At 39.5% G+C, this 23,332-nt stretch overlaps 2 protein-coding genes across 2 annotated transcripts in view; one reads left to right on the top strand and one right to left on the bottom strand.

Moving 5' to 3' along the window:
• Positions 1 to 1,166, bottom strand: part of LOC116312141 (dolichyl-diphosphooligosaccharide--protein glycosyltransferase subunit STT3B-like) — a 76,824-nt gene extending 75,658 nt beyond the window's left edge. Inside the window, exon 1 of the mRNA XM_031729500.2 lies at positions 384 to 1,166. Within this exon, the coding sequence (XP_031585360.1) occupies positions 384 to 664 (281 nt within the window). The 5' untranslated portion in view covers positions 665 to 1,166. The remainder of the gene's footprint in view (positions 1 to 383) is intronic.
• Positions 1,167 to 3,556: 2,390 nt separating this feature from the next.
• On the top strand, positions 3,557 to 22,535 carry LOC116312135 (acidic amino acid decarboxylase GADL1-like). The gene is made up of 15 exons (XM_039619829.1): positions 3,557 to 3,678; positions 14,375 to 14,565; positions 14,657 to 14,783; positions 15,873 to 15,963; positions 16,073 to 16,182; positions 16,812 to 16,927; positions 17,276 to 17,355; positions 18,307 to 18,361; positions 18,456 to 18,572; positions 18,667 to 18,731; positions 18,837 to 18,918; positions 20,734 to 20,933; positions 21,720 to 21,771; positions 21,894 to 21,983; positions 22,092 to 22,535. Exons 1-15 carry the CDS (start codon positions 3,660 to 3,662, stop codon positions 22,263 to 22,265), a joined length of 1,569 nt encoding a protein of 522 aa, XP_039475763.1. The 5' UTR covers positions 3,557 to 3,659; the 3' UTR covers positions 22,266 to 22,535.
• The last annotated feature ends 797 nt before the right edge of the window (positions 22,536 to 23,332 follow it).

The following is a 23,332-nucleotide window of genomic DNA, read 5'->3' as shown; positions in this document are numbered from 1 at the left end:
TTTGCACTTTTACTATGAACTACAATATCAAAGCAAACGTCACATGACACTAAAAGCCTGACCAAAGTCATTCAGGCTCACCTTATTCCCCCCCCCCCAAACAGCAGGACAGTGAGGGGGGGGAAGCCGTATAATTTTAAAGCACTGCGTCGGCACAATGGAGCTCTGTCCAAGATGACCGTCTAATAACTAAGCACAATAAGAAGCTGCTTTTTATAAACTGTGCAGGGCGTCATTTTATCATTTTTATTTTATTTTCATGAAGGATCGTTACGAAATCTGTCACAGTTAACCTGCAATGTTCTCACAGAAACTTCTTGACAGAACAGTCTAATCTCGGCGAACCGCCTAAACCAGCCAGGGCTGCGGAGAAACTAACTTACCAGGGGTCAAACTCGTGGATGATGCTCTCGAAACGAATGACAGCGAAGAGCCTGGAGCTGAACCCAGCCAGCCAAGCCAGGAAAAGGATGGTGAACGACAGCAGGGACTGCCACCCGGCCGGCTGCGACAGGCCGCCGGACAGCCCGCCTCCTCCTCCCGCTCCGGCACTGTTGCCTCTCTCCGCCACCGCCGTGCTGCTGCGGCCGTTCCCAGAGTACGCCACCCCGGAGTTCAGCGAGGATTTGTGTTTGTTTTCGGAAACCGGGTGATGCTCCGCCATATTCTACGTCAGTCCCGTCGTGCCAAGCAAGCGAAGCGAGCTATCTGGTCTCGCACAGGAAAGAACCCCCCCTTTCTTCCTTTTCTCTGCCACGCTCCACTTCCAAACCCACTCGCACCACCTTCCCTGCGGTCCCCGGACCCCCCAAAGTACCGGCTGTATCTCCAAACTTTCTAACCTTACTTCCCACCGACCGCGAAATCAGTTCAATAATCCCAGGGAGTTACATAGCAGCGCGGTTTTGCAGCACACTGGAAATGACACACACACGCGGCTCGAGCAGTTCTTCCTTCCTTCCTTGGAGCTGGATGAAAGGGGGCGGGAGCAGCGCGTGGAACAGGAAGCGCTGTCAGCCTCTCACAACGAGACAGGTACAGCTGAGGAGGACGCGGTTCTAAAAGAAACCCAATCCACAACCAAGCGCATTTGACAGACGGCCAAAACGACCAATGACAAAAGAGCAACCTGACCGGTGAAGACGCTCCAGCGTGAGAAGTGAAGTGAAAGATGGTATTGGAGGGGGGGGGGGTGACAGACAGCGGGAAAAGCCTATGGCACGCGTCAGGCTTTCTCTGGAGCCAATGAAATAAATGACTCTCACGAAAAACAGTGAAGAAACTGACAGAACAAGGACCAATGTGCCACAAGAAGGGCTCTGTGCCAACTTTCTGTGTGGCACAAGCCGGCCTACTCATTCACACCGGAAGTAATGAGTTGTTTCTAATGAAGACATCAAGATGAAAGACAGTTGTGTCAGATCAACGAGTACATGCCGCCGTGAACAACCCGACTTTCTCTGCTACCCCTATGTGATAAGATCTCAGTTGCAAATACTGGGTATATTAATGTTTAAGTGAAGTGACAGAGACCTCCTATCGCCATAAGCTTATGATTTGACTCCAGAAAGAGAATAAAAGCAATTTTAAATTTCAAAACATTTTAAAAATAACCAACATGAATATAAAAGTAATTAAAAATTTTACACATTCAAAGAATAATGTTGTCCTTTTAATTAAACAAAGTCAGCATGTGTCCATTCCTGATGGAGTGGCTGCTCAAGAACAAAACAGTAAATTATCAAAAACAGAAGATCAGCATATGCCTGCTGTAGATCTAAAGAACACTTGGAGCCGGTTCATACTATGTGACACCGATAAATGGGGTGACTTTAGCAAACCTTAGGTTATGGAGAAAAACGTGTGTGTAGGGCAGAGGTGTCGAACTCCAGTCCTTGAGGGCCGGTGTCCTGAAACTTTTACATGTGTCCCTGCTGCAACACACCTGAATAAAATTAGTAGATCATTAGCAAGACTTCATCACATGCTCAGGTGTCAACCCCTAACCTTACTCAAGTAAATTTAAATAAATGTAAGTTTTTGGAAAAATATAATTCTAAAAGTACTTTGATTGCACCATGTTCATTCATTAATGAGCTGCTGTAACATGAATCAAATGGCTGAATTGCCACCTCAGCATGCAGTCAAGTTCTATAGTCTTGCTAATGACCTATAGGGTCATAAGCTACCTATGGGGTGGGGTGTATGTTCGGAGGTTAATTAACATCCACTTAGATGAAACTAGGAGACTCACAATAGGCCCATTGAATGCAAAAAGCATATGCATGTGTGTCAAGAGCATGTGTTTTCATAAACTACCTTGGATATTAGTCAAGAGCATGTTTTTCATAAAAAATACATTTGGATCTGGATGAGGGGAAAAATGAATGAGACTGGTGTGGGGTGGGGGAATTGCTCATAAATAAAAAAAATTTTTAAATGAATAAAAATCAAGGTTAGTGTTTAAAATCAACACTTTGACAGTTTTAGGGTGATACTGAGAAAGTTTAAAACCATACTGTATGGGACTGAACTTCTTTCTCCACATTTATTTGTGGATTCTATTTGCCTTTATTTTGTTTATTCAAATTCTGTTGCCCAAAAATCCAAGAGAGAGATTAAAAATATTTCCTCCTTGTTATAAGCATACAGGACTGTGACTGACTGTGCTTTTCTGTGTTTATAATTCCAATGGTTTTGAAATACAGCCCAAAACCATAACAGAACCTCCACCATGTTTCACAGATGGCTGTAGACACTCACTCACTGTCTCTTCTCCATACATATCAACATTGATTTGAACCAAAAGTATTACATTTGGATTCATCACTCCATCAGATCTGTTGCCACTGTTTTTCAGTCCAGTTCTTGTGTTATTTGGTGCATCTCAGCCTTTTCTCTTTGTTTCCCAGCCATTGAAGAATGGCTTCACGACAGCCATTCTTCATTCATGTTACAAATGAATGAATATGAGTAACCAGTCACAGTGGTATTATATTATTCTACAGGAGAGGCTCAATACTCAGTTCTGTTCACATTTCTCCTCCAGTCTTGTCTCTGCTCTGAAACAAGCCATGTGTCTTGGTGGAGCAGTGAGCCAACAGATCTACAATAGCTGTTTCTCTACCAGGAAACATCTTCACGTGCCTATAAAACAAAGCTGGATCCCTGCAGCAGTTTGGGGAATCTGAGACCATTAAATGTGAGTCTTGGATACAAGTTGACAGATAGAGAGATTGTTTTAAAACCAATCCTCACAAAAAGAAAAGCAGAGCAATACTCCTTTGATGAAAGAGCAGTGCTGCTTTGAGAAGACTTCGAGCTTGATAATTTATTTACTGAGACAAAGGGAATCTTCCTGAACAAAAAGGCATGTTCGGACCCTGTAATGAGTTTCACCTTCACATTTAACAGAGTCAGCCTTCTCAAGAAGAATTACGGAAGAGAGAATAAAGCCTTAACCCTGAGAGCAGCATGTCTCCCTGTGACAGTCTAGCCATTGTTTCAAGGTTCCTCCACAAATTAACCCTGAGCGGATCTGAACATTTGTGTTTTATTGTATCTTTTATATTCGGGTATCTGAAATGTAAATTAGTGATAATTCTGTTAGTTTTTTTTATAATGTAGGGACTTTATTTCATTTGGAGTGCTGTGAAAGGATGGTACAACATATGAGGGGTGAGCGTTCATTTCAGTTTTATTTAAACTCATCTTGCTTTAATACAGCTGATCAAGAAGTGTTTGTGTTGAACAGTTATCAACATATTTGCTCAGTCGGGTTCTCAACAGCGTTGCTTTTCTCACAAGAGACATTTCCTGTAGATTTTCTGATCCCTGGCTGCTGAGGCTGTCAATTGGACCATGAAACATCTCCCCTCTTGGTTGAGAGATACTGGCTAGATATGGTTGGGCTAATCTCAGTGCATGGCTGGGGCTCCAGAACCACTACTGGACTTGAAGAAAGCATTTGGATGTCCTTGGGACAAACACCGTGCTTTGGGCTGTTACGAGTCATTCGTCCTCTGCACAACTGCAATGGGAGCTTGGTCTGCATTGATGGCAATAACTCGGACTCATTCCTGTAGATGCTGGACTTCAGGACTGCCCTTTGTCACTGATTGCGTTCATAATTTTTGTGGGCAGAATTTCCAGATGAAGCCAGTATAGGTGGAAGGCCTCCACCTGAGAGCAGAATTGATCTTTTATAATAAAGTCTCTCACAGAAATGACTTCCCTTTTTTTTAATCAGTTTCACATGCAAATAGCGCGCATGCAAATAAGCTGTAGAAGAGACGAGCTAAAAATGTTAATATTGACTTGTACCTTCTATGAGCTCATTCTACTGCACAGGATTTGTGAGATTAAAATTGTGCTTTGGAGAATTTAAAATGGAGACGTCTGCAGAATTCAATACAATGCATTAACATGAGTGAAATGTACAGGAGAAATGTAATAGAAGAAGAAGTTCTAGCCCAGCGACTGTAAAGGCCGTGTGGACTGAGAGTGCAACCCATTGTGTCTTCAATGTGTATAATGCCCTCCATAATGTTTGGGACAAAGACACAAGCTTTGTAGTTTGGCCTCTGTACACCACCACAGTGGACTGTAAATCAAACAATCAATATGCGAGTGCAGACTTGCAGCTTTAATTCAAGGGCTTGACAAAAATGTTTTGCATGCAATGGTTTAAGAATTACAGCCACTTTTCTACACCGTCTCTCATTTCCAGAGGTTTAAAATTACTGAGAGACTGGCAATTTCATGGCCAGATGAGGACTGCTCTCTTGATGTTTAATGACAAATGAAGTGGACATTCTATCTAACATTGATTTAAAGTGTTACATTTATATTTGATAACTTTTCACTGTAATTAGATTGGAATTTTAAAGGTGAAACCTATCAGAACGAAAACTGTAGAAGTGGCCAAATTCACAATGTGGTACATTCTTTAAAAGAATGAATGCACCGACCAGCAGAACCAAAAGGCCCAAAAGACAAAAGAAGACAATTAATGTGGATGTTGTATGAACTTCATACCATCTAACATAGTCAAGAACACTGTTGAGGAAGCAGGTATATCACTGTGAAAGTCTAGAATCAAGAGATGCCTTTCTCAATGTTAATACAGATGGTTTATAACAAGGTGCAAACCCCTGGTTACACTCAAGCCTAGGAGTTAGACTATGCCAGAAAAAAGAGCTGCACAGGTGCATAAAAAAGTCTTTGAACCAAGATTAACCTGTGCCAGAGTGATGGGAAGAGAACGATATGGAGAAGGAGAGACACAAGTCATGATCCAAAGCATGCACAAAATCTGTCTAACCTGGTGGAGGTAGTGTTATGGCATGGGCACCTGTGTCTGCCAGTGGAACCAGGTCACTGGTGTTTATTGATGATGTGGCTGCTGATAGAATTAGCAGGAGGAATTGTGAAGCATTAGCCAAATGCTGCAAAACTGATCAGACTGGGCTTTACCAGTATATACCAATTTATATTAGTCTTTACCACTGATGCTGAACTTCTTAAAATTGAGGACCGCAATTCTTCATGCTACATTTTTGTAAAACCTCTTGAATTAAAGCTGGAAGTCTGCACTTTGATCGCATATTGAGTGTTTGATTAATAGTTCATTATGGTGGTGAACAGGGGGCAAGACTACAAAACTCGTGTCTTTGTCAGAGAATTCATGGATGGGTAGCTTTGCTTAAATCCTCCAGTTTCGAGAGAATGGGACTCATGAAGTGACATAATTTAGCAGGAAGTGCAAAGTCAATTCTAATGAGTCAGGATTGATTCCTGTGAAACTGGGTGGATTAATAATGCTTCTGATAAGAATCTTTTGATTGCTTTGTTAGATGCAGTGTGGTGTTAATGTGAGAACATTTGTTCAACTTTTTGACAGACAAAGGTTTTACTGCTCTGTCAAAACACTGTAAGAAACCATAAGATTTGAGATAGCATGTGACAATCAGCATATTCCTGTAAACACCAATGCACAATCTGTCACACGAACATGTGTCCATTCCTGATGGAGTGGCTGCTCAAGAACAAAACAGTAAATTATCAAAAACAGAAGATCAGCATATGCCTGCTGTAGATCTAAAGAACACTTGGAGCTGGTTCATACTATGTGACACCGATAAATGGGGTGACTTTAGCAAACCTTAGGTTATGGAGAAAAACGTGTGTGTAGGGCAGAGGTGTCGAACTCCAGTCCTTGAGGGCCGGTGTCCTGAAACTTTTACATGTGTCCCTGCTGCAACACACCTGAATAAAATTAGTAGATCATTAGCAAGACTTCATCACATGCTCAGGTGTCAACCCCTAACCTTACTCAAGTAAATTTAAATAAATGTAAGTTTTTGGAAAAATATAATTCTAAAAGTACTTTGATTGCACCATGTTCATTCATTAATGAGCTGCTGTAACATGAATCAAATGGCTGAATTGCCACCTCAGCATGCAGTCAAGTTCTATGGTCTTGCTAATGACCTATAGGGTCATAAGCTACCTATGGGGTAGGGTGTATGTTCGGAGGTTAATTAACATCCACTTAGATGAAGCTGGGAGACTCACAATAGGCCCATTGAATTAAAGCATGTGCATGTGTGTCAAGAGCATGTTTTTCATAAACTACCTTGGATATTAGTCTCAAAAATACATTTGGATCTGGATGAGGGGGAAAAATGAATGAGACTGGTGTGGGGTGGGGGAATTGCTCATAAATAAAAATTTTTTTAAATGAATAAAAATCAAGGTTAGTGTTTAAAATCAACACTTTGACAGTTTTAGGGTGATACTGAGAAAGTTTAAAACCATACTGTATGGGACTGAACTTCTTTCTCCACATTTATTTGTGGATTCTATTTGCCTTTATTTTGTTTATTCAAATTCTGTTGCCCAAAAATCCAAGAGAGAGATTAAAAATATTTCCTCCTTGTTTTAAGCATACAGGACTGTGACTGACTGTGCTTTTCTGTGTTTATAATTCCAATGGTTTTGAAATACAGCCCAAAACCATAACAGAACCTCCACCATGTTTCACAGATGGCTGTAGACACTCACTCACTGTCTCTTCTCCATACATATCAACATTGATTTGAACCAAAAGTATTACATTTGGATTCATCACTCCATCAGATCTGTTGCCACTGTTTTTCAGTCCAGTTCTTGTGTTATTTGGTGCATCTCAGCCTTTTCTCTTTGTTTCCCAGCTATTGAAGAATGGCTTCACGACAGCCATTCTTCATTCATGTTACAAATGAATGAATATGAGTAACCAGTCACAGTGGTATTATATTATTCTACAGGAGAGGCTCAATACTCAGTTCTGTTCACATTTCTCCTCCAGTCTTGTCTCTGCTCTGAAACAAGCCATGTGTCTTGGTGGAGCAGTGAGCCAACAGATCTACAATAGCTGTTTCTCTACCAGGAAACATCTTCACGTGCCTATAAAACAAAGCTGGATCCCTGCAGCAAAACTCGTGTCTTTGTCTGAAACATTATGGAACTTTTTGTGATTGGGAATATAATGCATGTGAAAAAATACCAAAGATACATCAGTTTCATAAACTGATGTAAGTTTCATAAACTTATAGGCAAGAGTTGGCCTTTACCCTCAGCATTTGTTCATGAAATTGTGTCTTGCTTCCACTATCTCCAAGTTTTGCATTTCACTATAACCATAATATAGCCAGGTCCTAAAATATTATCTAACCTATTAGAGCTTGCAGGAACACTTTGAATAGTCTCTCATATGAAACGAGTGATCACATGCTTAAATGAGCATGCCATTATTCATTGTACTAATCCCACATTACATGTTTTAACAGCTATTAGGGTAATTAATGAAGTGATTGAGAGTGACCTTTACAACTAATGAGCCAGATTCATTCATTTGCCTCATTTGGGCGCTGTGCAGTTGCACTCAGCAGAATCTGTGAAAATCTTACTATCGAAACACAGGAAGCAGTTTGTGGTGAGCTGCTTTCCTCCTTTCTAGTTCAGTTTCAGGCACTAAAGATGTACACTTAAGTGAAGGTGTGATCAGGCTTTTATGGTTTCAGTTGCATGATATCACAAACTATTGACAAACTGGCAGAAACTCAACTCAGAATAAAAACAGGATTCTACATGAATATAAAGCAGAGGAAATACTGTTTGGCTATGGTGATGTCCTGTTTCTTATTAAGCTGGGATGCAAGATTAATTATAGTGAACATGAATCATTAACTAAATTATTCACCATGCAAAATGGTATTATTTTGTTTTCTTTGAAACATGACACGAACAGGTGGTTTAAAAAACAAAGTTAATTTTTATTAATGATTTATCCTAATTTTTTTATTTTGTGTGTAGATAAGTCACGTGAACTCAGTAAACTTTACTGAAGCAAGAGCTCTACTAAATTTGAATCGTACTTTATACCCTGCTCAAAAAAATGAATAGAAAACTTTCTAATCAGAGTTCAGCATCAGGTCAGTTAAACCTGTGGGATATTGATGGGGTCAGTGAAGTAGCAAAAGGGGCTCTTAATCAGTTTTAGCTGCTTTGGTGTTAATTAAATTAACAACAGGTCCACTAGAGGAGCAACAACGAGACAAGCCCCAAAATAGCAATGCTTTTTGCATTTGGCTATGGTCAGTGTCACTACTGGCAGCATGAGGTGATACCTGGATTCTACAGAGCTCACACAGGCAGTCCAATTCCTGAATAAATAAGTGCCATTGCCAACGACAGAAGTCATTATGAATTGACTTTATAAATGAAAGTTAGGAGAACTTGTTTAAAGTATTTACATTATCTGTTAAGAGAAAATGAGCTTAGTTTATTTAGATTTGCTGCTGTGGGCTCATTGGGCTCATTGTTGTGTTATATGACCCAGTTCTGGGCAAGGTTTAGCTGCCAGACAGATGGCCTCACATTTGACTTTGATATACAGAGGAGCTTATGACAGTGGGTGCACAGGTCACGTGACTGCAAAACAAGCCAAAATCAGCACTCCACTAGCTGCGGAAGTGCTGATAACATTAAAAGAGAAATTAAGTATAACCAGAACTATACTCCTCAGTATGGGGCAAAAGATAATTCAATATGATGAGGAAACATAAATCAAGAAAAATACACTACCTGTTACACTAGCACTAGGGGGTGGGGATAGGGGGTATTGATATGCTTTACAGGGTTAATACAGTGAAGCTATATAGTGCAGTACCAAATTTAGCCACTTGATGGGAATCTAAGTCTGATTTGTGCCTTTAGGATTCTCCAGACAAGATCATTCCTGAAAAACTTTCATGGTAAGAGTAAAGCTGTACCATAAAACAGCAATTAAAAAATAGACAGGTACAAAAAGAGCTTTAAGAATAAAATCTCATTCAGATCTTTTTTAGCGTTCAGATCTAAATGTTAAAACAGAAGAACTGTAAGACCAAGTGCAGATTAAAAATTTGATTTAAAAGGAGAACTCTGTTTATTTAGCATCTGGCTATATTGGTGATTTGTTGGTGACCTCGTGCTTATTAAAAGATGCTGCTACAAAATTTAGATGCTGTTTCCTCCAAAATGTTATCACATCTATATTTAAATTAAGATCAGGAAACAACGGAAAAAACAAAAAACAATCCGTACCAATCAGGTGATCAGAGAGGCTGATTGCTACAGTGAGAGTCAGCAGCTTAGCCATAAAAGCAGTGGTGAGGCAAGGAAGGTTTTGTGATTTAGAGAATATTATTATAAGATTTTGTATGTGTGTAGGCTGGTGTGTTATTTGTATTGTATTTGTGGATCATTTATGGACAGTAGGAATATTATATCCCTTAAACTTTTCTACCAACACTGTCCACCACTAATCTAATATAAGCAGCATATTTGTTTTGTAGAGTAAAATTATCCAGCTGATTGTCCTGGCTATCTCACTTTAGATCAGAATATTCTTGCTGGTATTAGCATATAGTAGTTGTACACTTAGCAAACATTAGGAGTTAGACTAAACCATGTTTACCTGCTTGTGCTGCAGCAGGGTTTAAACTGTAACCACTAACTTTATACAGATGATGCATAAACTTTTTTTTGACTTTGTCATGTTTGGACAATTATTGGCCTACAGGAAGAGCATTAGTCTTTGGTTCTAGACTACCAATAGTTTGCTATTTTGTTTGTTTTGGTTTGTTTTTTGAAAGACCCAGGTTCTCAATGTTCTGTGCATGAACACACATGTGGTGATGCAGTGCCTGGTCACGTTTTTGAGGAATTACCATTAAGAAGCAATCATAAAAAACAAATAAATAAACAAAAACTAATCTATGTCATGGAAGGAATGCAGTCTAAATATACATTTTCTTTCTATGAGCAGGACAGGAGAACACAAAGAAAGATGTAAGCTACCAGAGAGGTGAAGAAAATGGGTATTTCAGACTGACAAAGACTTCACACAGTTCAAATGTGTCACTCTCCTGAACAGACCCACTGACACAGCCTAACTGTCTCCAACTGTGGTGTGGAGCCAGTGCAGGTGAGGTGCCGACAAGTAGGTGGGTGAAAAATAGGCTGCAAAACCAGTGACAGACAGTGTTTCCTGATGCTATTGCGACTACTTTTGTTCAGTTACATTTAACTTGGATCCTTTTTTAAAAAAACTGTTTGTTATAATTTCATACTGTGAAATTTCATTTCACTCCCAAGAGCCTAAAATTGTTGCTGTAATCTGGCAAAAATCTATCAGCATATCAAGATCCTAACAACACCTCTGTTCACTGCTGTCTTGCCTGTCAGCATCCAGATAAGTAAGAAGTCATTTAAAATCATATTAACGTGCATCATAGCAGAATTGTTGATTCTCACTGTAGCAGTCAGCCTCTCTGATCATCTGATTGGTGCTTTTTTTCTTTGTTGTTTCCCTGATCTTAATTTCAATCTAGATGTGACCACATTTTGGAGGAAGCAGCATCTAAATTTTGCAACAACTTTCATTATTTCATAAGCTTTTAACAAACCACCATTTTAGCCACATTCTAAATAAACAGAGTTTTAGAAACTAGCAGATGTCTTTCTTTAAGTCAAGTTTCTAATCTACAGTTCTTCTGTTTCCACATTTCAATCTGGATGCTAAAAAAGAGAAATTTCCATATGATATGACGTTTTTATGGAAAATGTGTGTTTGTGTATGAGTGTCATTTTTTAAAGTAAGGTAATGGTCAGATACTCTGCTAGACCTCAATCTAAGATGTGTAAATGTGGAAGCCTCCTTTCTGTCCACCACATGATGCCTGGGCACTGTACAGTGATGGTCCCACCCACTCACAGCAGCTGGAAAAAATGCAAATGTTGCTTATGCAATAAAAAGACACTGAAAAAAGAGAATTCATGGATGGGTAGCTTTGCTTAAATCCTCCAGTTTCGAGAGAATGGGACTCATGAAGTGACATAATTTAGCAGGAAGTGCAAAGTCAATTCTAATGAGTCAGGATTGATTCCTGTGAAACTGGGTGGATTAATAATGCTTCTGATAAGAATCTTTTGATTGCTTTGTTAGATGCAGTGTGGTGTTAATGTGAGAACGTTTGTTCAACTTTTTGACAGACAAAGGTTTTACTGCTCTGTCAAAACACTGTAAGAAACCATAAGATTTGAGATAGCATGTGACAATCAGCATATTCCTGTAAACACCAATGCACAATCTGTCACACGATTTATGGTTAAGAAGTGAATTACAGACATGGTTTAAACAAATGATTTGCATTTTAGTTACACTTTCATTACATAACGCTGTCTTTTGTGTGGACATTTGAAGGAATTGCTTTTAATTGTCCTGGATTCTGCACAGTGGATTTTTCCACAACATGACAATCTCCATATACATTCTGTTCTTCGAGAGGTGAGTCATGTAACCCGAGGCTGCTGAAAAGACAATTACAAAACAGAAATTTGACTCCAGTGCACAAACTGTACAAACTGACTCAGCTCAAGTCACAATATTACCTCAACACCCCAACCAGTGTAATCATCTGATAGAGCTAACTGGTGAACAATAAAAAAAAAGAAGTAAAAATAAACTAAAAATGGCCCAGTGCAGTAGAGTAAATCCTTTGATTACATATATGACCTACATTGTGCTTAAATAGGCTAAATGCATGTCAAAAATCTATCTCCTATCTCCTATCTCAGTCATCCAGTTGAGCTTGAAAAGAAGAAAGAGGCTTCTCCAGTTCTAGAATAGCTGGAATAGAGTCCCTGCTTTATACTCTGCTTTATCAACGTGGACTTAAAAAGCAGTGGGTACTAGAGCACTTTTAGAAACCGTGGCCGACCCCAGTGGATCCTGGTCAGGTGCTCCGACAGGATAATGCCCCTAACCTCGGGACTGTGGAGCATTATTAACAAAAATAAAAGCATAAAAAGTGAAAATGGCTGGAAAATTTTAAGGACACCTTCTGCGGATGTTGCAGGTTTCGCAATCTTCCTCGAGCACTTGGAGAAAACGAATTAGTGGAATTTTCCTCTCTGAACACAAACCTGTGGAGTCTTAATGGAAACTTACGGGAAGAAATCATCAGACATGGCACAACCTATGGGCGCAGTGTTGTTTAGAGACATGCGTCAGTAGGTGGCAGTGAACGATATAAATACGAGACACGATGCAGTAATTACACAGCATCACAGTACACCTGTATGAGAGCAACATGGAAGGACACCGCAAAGGTAAGACTTTAGGAAGTCATTCTTTATTTAGATGGAGAGCTTAATTTCCCAACCAGGAAGAGTGTTAAATCACCAAACACTCTAATAATAATAATGATCATGATGATAATAACAATGCTTGCAGTATTATTAACTGAACTATTGGTTCCCTACAGTGTTGAACTGTGCGACTGTGATTTTGTACAGAAATTTCATACTGTATAAAACTCATAGCAGGGTTAATGGGGTGTGGTGGCTTTGTGTTGGTGGTGAGAATCCAGCTATTTGGTTCAAATAGGTGTGCAAAAGGCAATCATGCTTAACTAATGTCTTCCTTAATGAAATTTCATGTCAAGCATCATGTTGCTACAGGCAGCTTCTGAAATGTGCTCCGTAGTGTTGGACTCTTTGAGTACTCTGAGGCCAGCTATTACAGTTGTGGGTCTTTGTTGGCATTACAGATTGTAAAAAGTAGTATCAAAATACAAGTAAAAAAGCCAGTGCTTGATGTCTCTGCTTTCTGTCTCTGATAGTTAACCCTTTAACGCCTGAACTATGAAATAAGTGCCAGGAAATTTACTTTTTTTGATACTGAACTATTTATTCTGACAAATGAGAGAAAAAAAGGAAATATATGAGTTTTTATTTGTATCATATTCACTATAGCCAATATAGTTAAGAGATATTATGCCAATTACTAATCTCACTTTAAAGTGCGATAATGTTCTGATCAGTTTTGGCTTTTAGTTTCGTCTTTGTCGTGTTCTAGAGAGGCTGCTTTGCTTTGTCTCCTACTGGTGTCAGGGAAACAGTGTTGTTGGGAAACAGCGCTTTTGGGAGACTGTTTAGGGTGTGTTTGAAAGCAGTTGGTCAGTCTCAGCACCAGCTGACGTAGGTGACTGTTTTCTGGGACCCTTTTTGGGCTTTGGAGGACTGGGGTGTGGTTTAAGAACTGGATTTAAAACTTGACTAAAAATGTGAACACTTAACTCTGGTTGACCGGCAATTGTTGGTGTTTTTGTGTGTTTATGTAAAGTCTATCGGCAGCGTTTCTGCTTGGTGTTTACCCCAACAGTCATAGCTGTGATGACTGGGTGGACCCCATACTTCACTACCCTGCAGAGCAATGAGCACTGAACTCTAACTGGAATTTAGAAATGTAAAAATAAAAGTGTTCTGTTAACTGGATTTAGAGCTTTTATAATCTTTCCTTTAGTGTATTCACCATGTTGATGTTATAGTTATACTACTATGGTTATACCAAGGTGTCATATTGTTTTGATGTGGGTTGATACCTGGCTGCTCTTTTCTGTGTTTGAAAGATAAAACACTTTTACCCGAATTTCTCTCAGTACTATAACTAAGTCGGTGTTGAAGGTGAAGTGCAGAAGTGAAATCAGCTTTAAGAGAGAAATAATCTTACAGGAAAGTGGATTACAGAAGAAAGTCTGTGTCAACTGAACGAGGAAGTGTTCCATACTAAGAATCAAAAAATGGGAAATTGGAAGAAAAAGATGAATTGCTGAATTGTTACCAAACAATCTTTTACTTCAGCCAGCATTGAGCAAAGCTTCTTTACACGGAAGGCTGTCATGTTTGTACATAATTTGCATCGGCTGAGCTTTTCAAAATGTATCTAATTTTTGATAAAGCCATTGATGTCAGAACTCAGATTATTTCATTTGTCTTTATTCAGAAGAGAAAACCAGTGACGTCCAAAGCCTGGCAGATCCAGGTCATCCGGTGAAATGTTCTCCAGTCATCATTGACAATGTTCCTCTGAATGGACCCACTCTGAATGTACTCGTGTCAGAGAACTTCATTCACCAGTCCATGTCCATCATTGTGGAAGATGCAATAAAAAAGGCCACAGATGTCAGAGAAAAGGTAAACAATGAATGTATGGATATGTAACTATACGACAACAAATTCTGCTCTGTTTGACTTTGACAGTGACATGTTTGTTCCTGCTGATCAGGTTTGTGAGTGGCGCTCTCCTGAGCAGCTGAAAGAGCTGCTGGACCTCGAGCTGAGAGATGGGGCAGAGTCAGAGTCTGAGATCCTGCAGCGCTTCAAAGATGCCATCAGATACAGCGTCAAGACCAGTGAGTGTTTGAAATGTAATGAACTGAGATCCGAACACGAAGACAACACTTTAGGAAAGTGGCTTCCTGAGCTATTATGGTGTCTCTGTAGCAGTGATGTGGAGGGACATTTAATGAACCCAGGCTACCAGATGTAGATACCAAATACCCTGCAGACAATCATCAGAATTATGGGTAGATCAGGAGACAATGGCCCCTGGGCATAAACGGGCACAAACAACACGTTCTCACTCCCAAAGCGTAATATTTGATGCTAGGTGACAAATCGTCAACATATTACGCCTCCGGGCACCCAACAAGTCCCTAAGTGACAAGATCGGAAAAATGAGGAAACGTGAGAACCGTTTGAAATCAATCTACACATGTTCGTTCATTTTACTTAAATCGCTTTGGAAAACACTTTTCCACATCATTAAAGTGCTGGTTAAGGTTAGGGAGAAGGTTATGGTTATGGTTAGGGATAAGGATAGAGTTAGGGCTGGAATACATGGCTGGTAGGTGTATTACTGGGGGACCATAATTCTACTGGATTTCATCCATAACCCGGCGCGTAGCATAAGAACACGGAAGGTCACCTTTCGCCTTCCTCAGGAACGCCGCGGGACGTGACAAATCGTCAGGATGTTACGCCTCGTTTAGTGATCCCTCATGTCTCCTTAATGTAATTTAGCCCCTCTTTAATTGTTGACACCTATTTTCTTTCTTTTATATTTCTGACATCAGTCTGCTGGAGTTTTTAATGTCTCTCTGTTGCTGTTTTCTATTGGCTGAGGTTTTGTATTTCACAGGATTTCTTTGTAGTTTCTTTGCTTGTCTTTGTTGTAATACAGCTTTTTGTTTAGTCTCTTTACAACCCCTTTTTAGTAATTTTGTTATTTTTTTGACTCCCTTTGTTTCTCTTTATATTGTAATTCCATTTTTGAGTCCGTTGGATCTCGACTTAAAAAAGATGCAGTTGTGTTGAACTCTTGAAGATGTCAATTCTGGATGAAGAAATGACACTTTGATGCATTTTTACTTACTTCAGGATGTTTGATTAGCCCTCATCTGATTCTTACCTGGCCTGATTCAACTTTTAATATTTTTTAGCTCATCCTCGTTTCTTCAACCAGCTGTATGCTGGGATGGATCCCTACTCTATGGTGGCAAGCTTCATTATTGAGGCCCTCAAGCCCAGTCTGTGAGTTACAGCACTTATTTACAGCAAAATACTTTGTAGAGAAATCCTGCAGAATCATTCACTATTCAGTACTGTTGTAATATTTGGTAAATGTTTGGTTTTTAATCAGGTACACATACGAGGTGGCTCCAGTCTTCACGCTGGTGGAGGAGGCTGTGTTGAAGAAGATGATGGAGCTGATTGGCTGGAAGGATGGCGGAGATGGAATCTTCAATGCAGGTACAATCGCTGACAGATAATAGCAGCAGGTGTACCAGAGTTGGAGAAAGAAGAAAATAGTACAACGTCAACATATCAAGTCATGAAACTGATAAAAAAAAAATGAGACTGTGACATCCCCTCTTCTTTTAATGACACCTTGCACATTTTTTAGAAGATGGCCAGTTATTGTAGTGATGAAAACCAAATGCTTATACTATACTGGCTGATATAGGAATTTAGCTGCTCAACAGCTTAAAACCTGCTTTGACATATTTTTATGTGATAATGCATCCAGTGAGAGGTGACAGGTTGGTTTCTTGCAGAAAAGCCAGTTTTGCACGTTCTTGTAATGAGTCATTCAGTTGTGTTATCTTACGATTCTTTGAGAAATAAGGATAATCTTGGTGGTAGTATATGTCTCTCTGATTACACTACCTCAAAAATTGTTAAGGTTGCCCATGCCGTGCACACAAAAGCTTCCACACTGTCACAGATTCTGTGTTTTTAACTGTGTGTGCCACATTTCAGTAAAATAGTCTTCAGTTTGTGCATCATTGCACTTTGTCACAACCTTTTTGGACACACAGTTGAATGTCAATATCTATTTCTTTAAAAAATAAACATCTCCTATCTTGCTTTCCTTCCAGGAGGTTCAATGTCCAACATGTACGCTGTGAACTTAGCCAGGTACCGTTGCTGCCCTGACATAAAGGAGAACGGCCTCTCTGCTGCTCCACACTTGGTCATGTTCACGTCACAGGAGGTACGTTTTCTAAAATGTCATCACAGAAAAATTATTTCTCTGATTTTTTTTTTGGGCCACATTTTCTTACTTCCTAAAAGAAAATTCTTAATATAACTTTTCTCAGAAGAAGCTCTTCTCTGTCTTTTGTCTAACCCTCTTAATAAGCAGAACATTATTTTCTGGCCTCTTTAACACAAACGGCATGAATGTTTTACTTGCTTGATTAAGCAGACAAATCTTGTATCTCTTGAGGGGATGCTCGCCTTGTAAATATACCAGATTCTTTGAACAGCGGGTCACGTGGTGAAATTAGATCTGCTTTGTACGATCGTAATTGTTGCGTAATTCTTCCTTTATCTCTTTCAGTGTCATTACTCCATTTCCAAAGCAGCAGCTTTGCTGGGGATTGGCACAAAGAATGTTTATGCGATACCATCTGATGAGAGGTAAAGAGCCACTCGCACACTCCTGTCTGTTTACACCTACAGAGGGACCTGACATTGCACGGTCCAGAGTTGGTGTGGGAATACCTCATTGTGTTTCAGTGAAAATGACACTTCCTGTGTTAGTCAGAACATAATCTGCTGGAGTAAAAATGAATTAGGCTATGTTCACACTGCAGGTCTTAATGCTCAATTCCGATTTTTTGATCAAATCCGATTTTTTTGTCTGCTTGTTCACACTACAAATAAAATGTGTCAGCAAACGCGCTCTAGTGTGAACCCTCAAAGCGGCCCGCATGCGCAAAAGGAGACGTCACACACAACGCGCTCTGTTTAGACCCAGACCAAACAGTATTGTTTGACTGATGGCCCTTAATATAAAGACTTGTTTCGGACTTTATGTTTCCCAATTTTGCTTTAAGTTATAAGGTTATTTTGTTATTTACATATGGCCTAATAATTACCCTTATTGCTGTTTTAGAGAGGAGCGGTGCTTCAAAGGATAGTTGCAGATTTCTGTCAGAATCTGCAGATTATACAGTACAAATAAAATGTTCACGTTTCTCCAATGTTGTCTTCCCAACAGTTTCACTAACATCTACACGGGATGGCCAGGAAGCGTTCACGATGGTCTTCTCGGGCGCTTCTCTGGCGCTGATAATTGGCGTCTGTCTTGTGTCAGTGACGTAAAAAAAAAGGATTTAATGCGACATGACCATTCAAACAGCAGTCGCTTTGTAAAACATCAGATAGGTATCGGATTCAGTACCACATACGAATGTGACCCAGATCAGATTTGAAAATATCGGATTTGTGCTGTTCACAATGTCATACCATGATCGGATATGGGTCACATAGGGTCAGAAAAGTCGGATTTGATGCGCTTTCGCCTGCAGTGTGAATGTAGCCTTAGTGACGCTGACTGAATGATGAGTTGCTGTGTGTGTTTTTCAGAGGGAAGATGATTCCTTCTGCTCTGGAGGAGCAAATATTATCTGCCAAAAGTGAGGTGAGCGAGCAGTCGCTGGCTGTTGTGATGGGCTTTTATTAAAGTTACAGGATTATTGAACAAAATGTTCCTGTGTGTGTGTGGGTGTGTTCAGGGTGCAGTTCCCTTCATGGTAAACGCCACTGCCGGAACCACAGTGCTCGGAGCATTTGATCCCATCGACGAAATTGCCGACATCTGTGAGAAGCACAACCTGTGGCTGCATGTGGATGTGAGCCCTATGATTAATTAATCGATTTATTTATTTCCTGTAACCATGTCTGACAATCAGCTCTTCTTATTATAATATTCTCTTTTTTCCTCAGGCATGTTGGGGAGGAGCAGCTCTCGTGTCCAGCAAGCATAAACACCTGTTAAAGGGCATCCACAGGTAAACAGGGAGCTGTATGGATGAAAGCATCGTTGCTTCTTATTAAAGTGAAATGCTGATCGTTTCCCGTTGTAAACTCTCCTCCTGCTTTGTGCTTTTGATCAGAGCCGACTCTGTTGCCTGGAACCCTCATAAGATGCTGATGGCATGTCTGCAGTGCTCGGCTTTCATGGTCAGAGACAAAACGGTAAGCATATATAATCCTCATCAACAGACTCCTCATCTGTGGTCCAGAAAACTGCACATGTGACTGTGACTTCTTACATTTTTGGCCTTTTTGCAGCTTCACATATTTAGGATAAATCTTTGACAGGAAAAAAGTTATAAATTATAACAAGCTTGACACTACTTGTGTGTTACCTACACAAGTTATAAAGAAAACTTTAATTAAAGTTATAGTCAAACACAAAAGGTCAGCTGAATGTTAGGTTTGGCTCCCACTCACTTCTCTCAAGGCCTGAAAGACAGACTCAGGGCTGTTGGGTAATTCTGCAAACTCATCCAGTGAGGTTCATCTGTTGGCTCTTGTGCTCTTTCTGTTAACAGAAATTCAAACTAGAAATGTAGAGTTTATCCATTCTAGACAATAACTGTGCAGCTCTGTCATGATGTCCGGACCCATCAGTGAGTCAGTGCAGTTACTAATACTGTGCTACACGAGTACATGCATACTTTGGTTCTTTTTGTTGTTTTTTTCCTGCATGCAGTATGACACTGCAGGGAGTCAGTAGTACATATTGCATGATTCAGAGGTAGCAAAAGTAGACATAATCTTCACCTAAATAGAAATACAGATAATTGTGTTACATCAGCTTTTTACTTTGTTAAAGTTGATTTACTGATTCAGGCTCTGAAATATACTCAAAGCATAAAATTGAATATGAGCTGTTCTACAAGCTATTTTTGTTTAAAGCTAATTGAACCTCTACGGGCCAAAATAATAGAATAATACAAATAATATAAATACAAGGGAATATGTTATATAGAACACAAGCAAAGAAAATTAAAGGGAAGAGAAAAAAATAGCTTTATTTGCTGTTTCTTAGTTTGTAGATGGCTGACTGAACAGAAAAGCGAATGTAGCGTGGAGACAACAAGATGAGTTGTAGTGGTACAGGGGAAAGAACCACTTAAAAATAAGTCACAATCATTTCTATTGTGTACAATGCACACGTAAAACAATTTAAGCTCGTAAACCAAAACAACAACAAACTATTTTTACATAACCCATACACCCTATATACATACATATATGTTGGTTGTTTTTTTTTAAACTGAGTAATGTTTGGACATTGTGGAATTATATCTATGTGACAAATACCTTAATGAATACTTTAATACGTTAATCTATATATGTGAGGATAAAGGTGAGGTCTGTTTTATGTCAGTCCATCAGTGGTTGTTGAAATTCTGTAGACTTTAGTGTAACTCGGCAAACATGACTGGAATATGAATGTACGTCAGAGAAATATGACCAGCCACGTGCGCTTAATTAACAAGTTGAGGCTAGGACAGATCACCAGTCTAACTGTCTATATAAACAGTGGAGCATTAGACAGCTATGTGCTTCAGCGCGGTCATTCAGCAGAGCTCTGAGCCTGGGGTGGACCTGCCAGTACAGTCCACTGCAGACCAGTTCTCTTGTAGTTCTATACATAACATATACATTTATACATAATTCTAAATGCTCACATAAAGGCCTAGTTGCATTATGCTGTCAACATGTGCAGGCTTACACTTTTTCCACACTGATTAAGAATCACTGAGGGAAAACTCAGTAAAAGGAAACTTTAAACAGTAAAAGGAAACATTCAGTATGCAGTCCTAAATACCCATCATTATTTAGCCTTGTGCAGACTACAAGTCTTGGTTTCCTTTTTTTTTTCTTGTGCTGACATAAATAAAAAAAAAGTTCTCCGACTGATATACCAGGGTCTCTTACCTCCTGTTAAAATATAAAATGTACTCTATATAACTCATCTGTATCCTTGTGCTTCCTCAGAGTCTCCTGCAGCGCTGCCACTCTGCACGGGCCTCTTATCTCTTCCAGCAGGACAAGTTCTACGATGTCAGCTACGACACGGGGGACAAGTCAGTGCAGTGCAGCAGGAAACCAGACGCTTTCAAAATCTGGCTCATGTGGAAGGCTTTGGGAAGCAGAGAGCTGGAGCAGAGGGTGGACAGAGCTCTTGCCATGGCAAGGTCAGTCTGAGGAACCATGGGCTGCAGATAAAAATCACAGTGACTGCATAGCAATATTTACTAAATCAGCTGGTCACAGAAATATGCACCAAAAATTTATGTAGTGGTCTTTTACGCTACAGAAGTATCGCTCGTTCATGTAATACAGGCTTTGCAGGATAAATGACAAAAGAACAGACCCAGCAGTGCTTCATGCATAGAGACTGAGGAAGAGCCTGCAGTGAACTTTGTGCTCTAACTTTAACTGACAATATGAAACGATGTGCACCAGTGTGGTGACCAAGCTGGTGCACAGTGCACTCTAGTGGCCATTTTTGTTAATGACCTCAGTAATAAGCAAAAATGTGGAATGGCATTATTATCATTTATATGTTTAATTTCAATAAAATAAAAATAATAAAAATGCAAACTATACAGTAACATTTTAATAAATTAATTAATAATTAATGAAAAATATTACTGTTTTTAAAATTATTGGCACACTATGTAATCCCTAGGCTATATAGTACATTCTCAATGCATTTTATAGATTTAGTTGCTTTAATAATTAAAAAATATGTAGTTAATTATCGATATGAATGACTAATGATTGAATTAAAAAAACCCAGTTACATTAATATTAACCTCAATTCTGAAAATATTGTGATAAATGCAAAGGCTTTCCCTATGACAGCAGGGACAGGCTCCACCCCTAAGACTAAGTATTATTGTGGCTTGTATGTTTAGTGGTGGAAATGACGATATAAATCTGTGCTGCAATCTGAAGCTAAATCTTCTTCATCGCAGGTATCTGGCACAAGAGATCAAGCAAAGAGAAGGATTCCGTTTGTTGATGGAAGTAAGTTCATTTACACTAAACCACTAAATTTCACGTCATTATGAACTGAAAAGAAGCATTTCATTCATGTTTTTATTTATTTATAGAAGTGCATACATCTCAAGTTTGTATTTTCTCTACAGCCTGAATATGCAAATATTTGCTTCTGGTACATTCCACCCAGCTTGCGAAACCTTCCAGATGGCCCTGAGCTCTGGGGAAAGCTCCACAAAGTAAGTTGTTAACCACCTGAAAGTGATATTCTAAAATGTGACGGTGACCAAATCCTCCGCAGTGTGTTTTGTGCCAGTCACTGCAGTGTTCCCTCCCTCCTCCTGCAGGTGGCACCTGTGATCAAAGAGCGCATGATGAAGAAGGGCAGCATGATGGTAGGCTACCAGCCCCACGGAGAAAAGGCCAACTTCTTCAGGATGATCATCATCAGTCCTCAGGTCAGCAGGCAGGACATGGACTTTGTCCTGGATGAGATCCATAATCTGGGAAAGGACTTGTGATGACTCTCTAGCTTTGCACATCAGAGGCAGGCTTGTTGAGAACAGGGCCAGTTTTACCACCACCATTATGCAGCCCCCTCCACCTTTCAGTTTTCACTTCCTTTTGTTGTTTACAAAAATGTATTTAATCTATTTAAATGTAAGTAAGGCAGAGAAGTGATGTAATGACAGGGGCAGAGATGTATGTTTGTTTACCCGCTACCTGATTTCCTCTTGATTTATTTTTGTTATAGTTTTTATATCTCATAGTGAAATGCTGTTTGTCTTAGATTTTTATTAAAGTCCTAAAAGTGATTTCACTCATCAACTTGTGAATGACTCGTTAATCCGCTAGCTTACACTGAGAGTGCTCACACAATCCATCAAAGATGTGTTAATGTTTTACCAGAACACAGCTGGTCAGCAGAGGCCCCACACGATCACTGTGGCTTAACAGCCACAGCATGCATTCATGTTTATCTCACTAAGTGAGCTTATCTTTGTAGATGCTAGTGACCTGAAATCCTTTGTTACTCTGCAGAAGCTCATAATGGAAGCATCAGCTGGCAGCAGGGTGTTTAAGTCAACATCAGTGAAATACCCCAGCGAACTTGAAATAAAATATCTTAGCTGATGGCTTCTTTTCACAAATATATGAATCTTTATGCAGAGCCCAGAATGAAAGAAAGAGACTCTCTCTCGCTATATATATATATATATATATATATATATATATATATATATATATATATATATATATATATATATATATATAGGAGGATGATATTTTGTCCCACTGTATACTTCAGTGTATATTGTGGGTTTACAATAAAACTCAACTTGACAAAGGTGGTGTTCAGACCAGGAACCTTCTTGCTGTGAGATGACCTTGTTAACCACTGCGCTAACAAATTTTGCCCAATCAAGCCTAAATTTCCGAAAAAAATGTAGAATCTATAAATTTATGACATGCTGGTGGCGGTGTGTGAAAAAATATCCAGAATCAAAGGCAACCAAAGCCACAAAAACCACAGACAATAGGATAATTATCAAAAGAAAAATTCAGTCTCTGTGGTAATGTGCCACTA

This window comes from Oreochromis aureus, linkage group 11, assembly GCF_013358895.1.
Source record: "Oreochromis aureus strain Israel breed Guangdong linkage group 11, ZZ_aureus, whole genome shotgun sequence".
NCBI classification, from domain to species: Eukaryota; Metazoa; Chordata; class Actinopteri; order Cichliformes; family Cichlidae; genus Oreochromis; species Oreochromis aureus.
This window is presented reverse-complemented; position numbering and strand designations above follow the sequence as displayed.

Bases quoted from the DNA above. Each gene is read 5' to 3' on its own strand.
- LOC116312135 (XM_039619829.1), top strand. The intron at 17,356-18,306 runs GTAAAGAGCCAC...TGTGTTTTTCAG, and splicing joins GCGATACCATCTGATGAGAG to AGGGAAGATGATTCCTTCTG. The intron at 18,362-18,455 runs GTGAGCGAGCAG...GGGTGTGTTCAG, and splicing joins TATTATCTGCCAAAAGTGAG to GGTGCAGTTCCCTTCATGGT.